Source organism: Dendroctonus ponderosae, unplaced genomic scaffold, assembly GCF_020466585.1.
Source record: "Dendroctonus ponderosae isolate FM_Combo_2020 unplaced genomic scaffold, Dpon_F_20191213v2 Dpon_F_20191213_4, whole genome shotgun sequence".
NCBI classification, from domain to species: domain Eukaryota; kingdom Metazoa; phylum Arthropoda; class Insecta; order Coleoptera; family Curculionidae; genus Dendroctonus; species Dendroctonus ponderosae.
The window spans coordinates 146,324-152,323 of NW_026018611.1; the positions used below are offsets into that span (position 1 = coordinate 146,324).

General features: G+C 39.1%; 2 protein-coding genes across 10 annotated transcripts in view; one reads left to right on the forward strand and one right to left on the reverse strand.

The window, feature by feature from the left end:
* The window catches only part of LOC109543224 (ephrin type-B receptor 1-B), a 122,153-nt gene that overhangs the window by 53,335 nt on the left and 62,818 nt on the right, over positions 1 to 6,000 (forward strand). The gene's annotated exons all lie outside the window — the stretch shown is intronic.
* Positions 3,869 to 5,598, reverse strand: LOC109543227. The gene is made up of 3 exons (XM_019912826.2): positions 4,892 to 5,598; positions 4,665 to 4,838; positions 3,869 to 4,595 (listed from the first exon to the last, which is right to left on the reverse strand). Exons 1-3 carry the CDS (start codon positions 5,140 to 5,142, stop codon positions 3,932 to 3,934), a joined length of 1,089 nt encoding a protein of 362 aa, XP_019768385.2. The 5' UTR covers positions 5,143 to 5,598; the 3' UTR covers positions 3,869 to 3,931.

The window sequence follows — 6,000 nt, forward strand, 5'->3', positions numbered from 1 at the left end:
GACCGTTTTCGAAAACCGTTTCGAGATCTAAACGTTATCTTTATACATTTGGCATTGAAATCCAAAAAAAAATTTTTTTTTAGTGCATGTGGTACTTTCGCATTGTTTCATTTGCCACCCTGTAGAAAGTTTATCTGAAGCACTTAATTTTTGCAAAAATCCAGACAGATAGAAAACAAATTACGCTATATTACATTTCAGTTTTTTGTTTTTAATTGCTCAGTGATTTTTAAATGTTTTACTTTAATGTTGTTTAATAATTCACCTGTATGAGTCCTTCAGATAATATTATCAGAATTGTCAGTCTTGAATCTGCCTGCTCTGCTGATTTGCCTATTTTCCCAAGAAAATTTTTAAAAATTTTTACAGCTAAAGCAGAAAAGCGACAATATTGCATTTTCTTCTGTGGTTTGCAAAGGCTTTGATCTTATTACGTTGAAAATTCGACTTTTACCAGTCCATCAGGTAATTTTATTAAATTGTTAAAGTTGGATCTGTTTCAAAAAACACGATTTTTCTGGTTGCTCATTGGCATTGGCTGGATTTTCAAAATTCACACAGTCGAAACTTTGTCAGCCCTTCAGGTAATTTTTAAAAACTTTCAAGCCTTTTGAAAAAAACCTTTACAGAATGCAAACGTTCAAAACTAGGTGTGGTTTTAAAACATTTAGTTAGTTAACTGGTAGTTAATTTTAGCTGCGGCTTAAAACGCGTCAATATCCAAAAGTTAGAAGTAGGTTTTTCCAAACTAAAAAAATCGTGCACTTGAAATTTTTGTTGATTGTTTGAAAACCCCACTTTGTTAGTGCTGGCCAGAGCATTTTTTCATATAAAACGTTGAAACCTCTTTAGATTTCTCGTAAATAACCGAAAATTAATTGAGCTTTTCAAAAAAGCAACTTACTATAAACAATTTGCAACGAAAAATGCGTTGATTTTTCTTAAGCTGCTTAAGACAAATTTTCCATCTTGCTTATCTAATGAATTATAACCGAATGAAAGCAACTGGACAAGCATCAGACAGGTATAAAGCTACAACTAAATAAAAGCTAGGTCGAGTTGGACAGCGGAAACATTCATCGTGAATTTTCCGCTTCAAATGTGAATGTCAAAAGAATTTCGCCACACTAATGGGACTAACAAGATAACCGGTTTTATTAATGCATTAAAATATCTGAGGCAAAATTGCGCAAAAACTTACTGGCAATGGTAATTACTGACAGGCAAGTGCGATTCAGTGAGCGTTAAATAATGTTATAAAGAACAATAAAATAAGCGTCGAGCAATTCAATTCAATTTAACCGCGATCCGTATCTCGGGCTGTAAATATCTCAAGAATGTCAAACGCCAAGATAAAGCTTCCTACTGTTCGGTACGTCTCGTATATAACATATATCTTGTGTATTGTATAAGAGCCGAAATTCCTTCAGCGAGTCAAACGAGACGTGCGAAAGGAGACTCAGTTTTCAACCTGGCAATTATCTAAATTGACTGCACCTATTCCTTTATAAGGTGCGAGTTTTGCGAATTTACCACACATTTCATTGCAAATCTGCTACTCTGCACAGAAACAAATTCACTTGAGCTTGAGTTCTCGAGATGTTTAATGCAATTGCCCAATGCATGATCCCTAATGAAAACTGAGTTGTTTTCAGAATGCAAAAGAACACGTTCCGGTTGACGTGGCTCAATTAATACCAATCCACCTTCGGACAGTTTTTCCTGAGAAAATTGCCAGGAAAACCTGGACAATGAAGAGAAATCGAAAGCCGCAGATTAATTAATGAAACGCAGTTAAGCAGCTGGTTTTCAGCAAAGTGGCGAGTTGTTTTTATCGAACATTGTCAGTTTGCGAGCTGAAAATGAAAAGGGGGACGAACATATCGAGAATTAATGCATAAAGCTAAGGCTAGTGACGTATTGATCTGTCAGTATGTAATTCATGTTATTCAGCGTGAGTTATTTTGCCTGTGACTGGCGACATGACAAATGTATGTAAATACAGAGTAAGTATGGAGATAGAAAATTCAAATTTCCTCACGCTGAGAAGTGTGGGCTTGACGTGATGCTAAAATGAGATGCGTTGACCCCGCGCCAATTGGATTAGAATAGAATTGAAATCGGATTATAGTCAAAAAAACTATAAAATTGCATTATTCATTGCACTGATCAGCCCAGAACGGAAAACGTTGCCTCTAAATATCACTCAAGATACTCTCAAGATTCCTCACTTTTCCGCAAGCCAACATTTATCTAGACTAACTTCTTTTCTTGGTAATCCATCACTAACGTTTCCACATATTTCCTTGCCTAGTTTTCCCTAATTTATGCAAAGCTTCAAATTCGCGTTATTCTTATTTGAGTGAAAAGTTTCCCTAATTATTCACCGTGTTGAAACTGTGGCGTTGCTAAATTGGAGTTTCCCATTTAGTTAGCCGAAAATAAAACAAATGTTACACAATGAGAAAATATTGTACTTTGTTTATTCGCGTATGTGTATGTGTTTATTAAATAGAGGAATTGCCCTAAATGTCTTGAATTATACACTATTTCGAAGGGAAGGAAGTGAGAAATGCAACCTGCTAGAGCGAAATAACTCTAAAGATTGGCCAGTTTTGAGCTCTAGTTGTCTTGCTCTAATACGGCATCAAACGCCGTGCATATGTAAAAATCGAAGGAAACGTTGTGAAGTAATTGTGCTACTATTACGGTTGATCGTGGAATGTAATTAAGGTTTTGGTAGATGAAAAACAAATACCTGCGTCAGTCATCTTGGCGCAATAATTGCCCCCGTATGTAAAAAGCGATGCTATTAACGGAACAGTCATTAAAGATTTCCAATTAATAGGGAAATTAGCAGTGAATGCGTTCACTTCACATCGGGCCCCGTGCAGTTCAATGGCGATTGCGTAAAAATTTTAACAATTTCAAGGAATAATTTCCCATATCCGTTTAGCTTAAATAGAGCTTGGCTGAGAAACCGTTTCTGCGAGACGAGCGCCAATTTTTCGACTTTCTAATCGGCTTATTCGCAAAATGCTCGATTTACATCAATGTAGCCAGTGCTTTGTAGTGGAAGATCATTATTTTGCTCACATTCACCAGCGATTTTTTTAACCGTTTTTTTTGTTACAGGTAAAAACCCAGTTGCGTTCACACATCCAGAAGTTGGTGGGTAAATATTGAGTTACATTTAAATCTAGAATTCGTGCCTTTTTTAAATACAAACTAAATTTTGGCGTTTGCCGCTATGAATTTCTGATTCAAAATTTCTACCTACAACTGCCCAATAACCAATAGTTCAAATTAATTTTCCTTGTGATTGGTTGTTGGTAAACACTCTGAACTTGTACGATTCAAACCAGTCGACCTGAGTTAGTGTTTCCGATTGGTTTCTTTATGGGCGCTAGCGCAAAGTTCCAACAACCGTATCGGTTTAATAGCGCGACAATGAATGCGTCTCTATTTGAAGCTCTGCATTATCGGCTGATTTAAGGCAGCAGCTCTATCAGAAAGGTTTTTCGGAATTTTTCCAGTGAAACCCATAGATCTGAGCCTACGGGTAACAGCGCGCCAAGATAAACTATACGCCAGAATGTGGAAGTAAGATCCTCGACAGAGTTATAAACCACCTAGATAACTGTATACCAGTACGTTCTACCGGCAATAAATTAAAATACAACTAATATAAAAGCAAAACGACTTGCCGGATAAATCTGTGCCCGGTGCAATGGGCAGGGAGTGTTCGAAGTCGCCGGAATCGGCAGGAACGATTTTAATTGATATCGGCCACATCGGTCTGTTTCATCTGGATCTATGATCGATATCGATTGCCAATCAGGAGCGTCTCCACACACACGGTTTAAAATTAAATTAAGTCAGTCTATTTAAAATAAATTACAAATCTCTTTATATACATCGCTAGTGGGGTTCACCCGCTAAAGCCTGCCACTCCGCTGCTGGCTTTTCCAGCCTTGTTGCTGTATCCGGCATAGTCCTGGAAATACCCCTCCTGTCCGTTGGCCTTGTCAAAGCCTTTGGCGAAGTCATCAAAATGGCCTTTATCACTAACATCACTAACGCCGTATTTATTGGCGTTCTGTCCATCAGTATGCAGACCACCTTTGACGAAATGTCCAGCACCACTATCGCCTGCCGACTTGAAGTCCCCATATTTGTTGAAATGCCCCCTTCGATCAGCCTTATCGTAGAACTTGTGCTGCTTGTCATAGTCGTCCTTATGGTAAACCTTCTGGTATCCGGTCGTCTTCGACCCTCTGTTGTGGCCGTCCTTTTGCCCAAACGATCCTCCTAAGGCCACTTTTCCTGCTGCCTGATTGAGGCCGTAGTTTGCAGCATTATCAAACACCGAAAGGCTTTTTCCGCCGGTTTGGTCGAAGAAGGAGCTGCCCAAGGTGTCATCGAAGCTTCCGCTAAGGCCTTTGCTGTAGGCGTCCACCACATTGTAACCAGAGTCGAATTTGTCTCCGATTTGCTTCGACCAAAGGTCGTCGTAGATTTTTCCGCCGGATTTTACAAAGTTGCTGTTCAGGTCATGGTGAAACCCAGGGGCGTAGGGAAACTGTGGAAGGATTCTGAAAAAAAATGGATGTGTTGCCACCAGAAAAATTTCCTGGTTTGTTCCATTAAATTACTAGGCTTACCCTAATTGTCCATATTGATCAATATGCGGATATGTGGTTGGTAAGTGGTGAATTTGGGACCCCAAAAGTTGCGAGTTGTCGTTGAGGGCAAAAGCGACTGGTTTAAGGGGGATTTTCGCAGCTTTGCTGGGAACTTCTTGGAAATATGGGACAGCTACTGTTTGCGCAGCATGGCTAAAGCAATTCGATTAGAAACCCGTTGGGGATTCGTGCAATGTAAAAGTCACCTTTCCAGAGAGTCAGCAAACGGATCAAACCCCAAATCGCGAACGATATTCACTGCATCGTTGCCTCCATCCAATTCGAACGAATACTCCTGAGGCTTCTGATCCTGCCCGTTATACGAGTATCCCGAGCCGCTCATCTTCTGATCACTCACTTCCGATCGTTTCATGTAGACTGAGGTTTTCTCCAACGATTGCACAGAAAAAACCGCACAGCTCAACAGGAGCACACAACGTCCGGTGATTTTGAGCATTTTGTTTCACAATCTGACCGATTTTTGTCAACTGAATATCGGTACTGATGGTGGGCGGGCTTTTATATGGTTTCGATCAACTGCAACCAACATTCGGATGCGGTTTAAATGACATGCGGAGGTCGCAACATGTTGCAACTTTCATTACCTTTAACTATTTTACGGGTGATTGGGTGCCAACATAGGGGCCAGTCGAGCTTTGCAAATTGGTCAAAGAACCAGAACACCAACCGTGTTAAATATGAACTTTAATGTTTTCAATCCAAGCAAATAGGCAGCTATTTGTGTTAATTGTTTTCAGATGGAAAGAAACCGCAACGGCGATTTAAACGCACTCGCGTTCCATGTCTTTTGATGGCCATTCCATGCATTGTTTCAGCGTCCAAGAGGTTTTTCGTAACGCTTGGTTTAGGTTCGATTTGGTTGCTGTTGCTTCTTGAAACCTTAAATTTGTCTGTACAAAGACAAATTTTCGGTTTCAAGAAGGCAAAGACCTAAAAGAACGTTGATTTTTACCAATCATGAGTTTGTGTAAATTTTAAATCTGATGATGGCGTTGCTGTCTCGCCGAAACGTAATGAAATAAACGATGTTCAAAATTTGTACTTCACACTTTGACTGAGGCCCAGGAAAGATCAGAATGTCATAACAAGTACACGCAGTCAGGAAAATAAATCATATATTAGATCAAAATTAACACCACAAAATAGTAAAACACCACATTTTTACGGAGTTCCAAAAATTCATAAAGTTAATATTCCTGTACGACCAATAGTTAGTAGTATAAATTCACCTACACATCCCTTAGCCAAATATATTTTAAACATTTTAAATCCCCTAATAAATAACACAACTTCC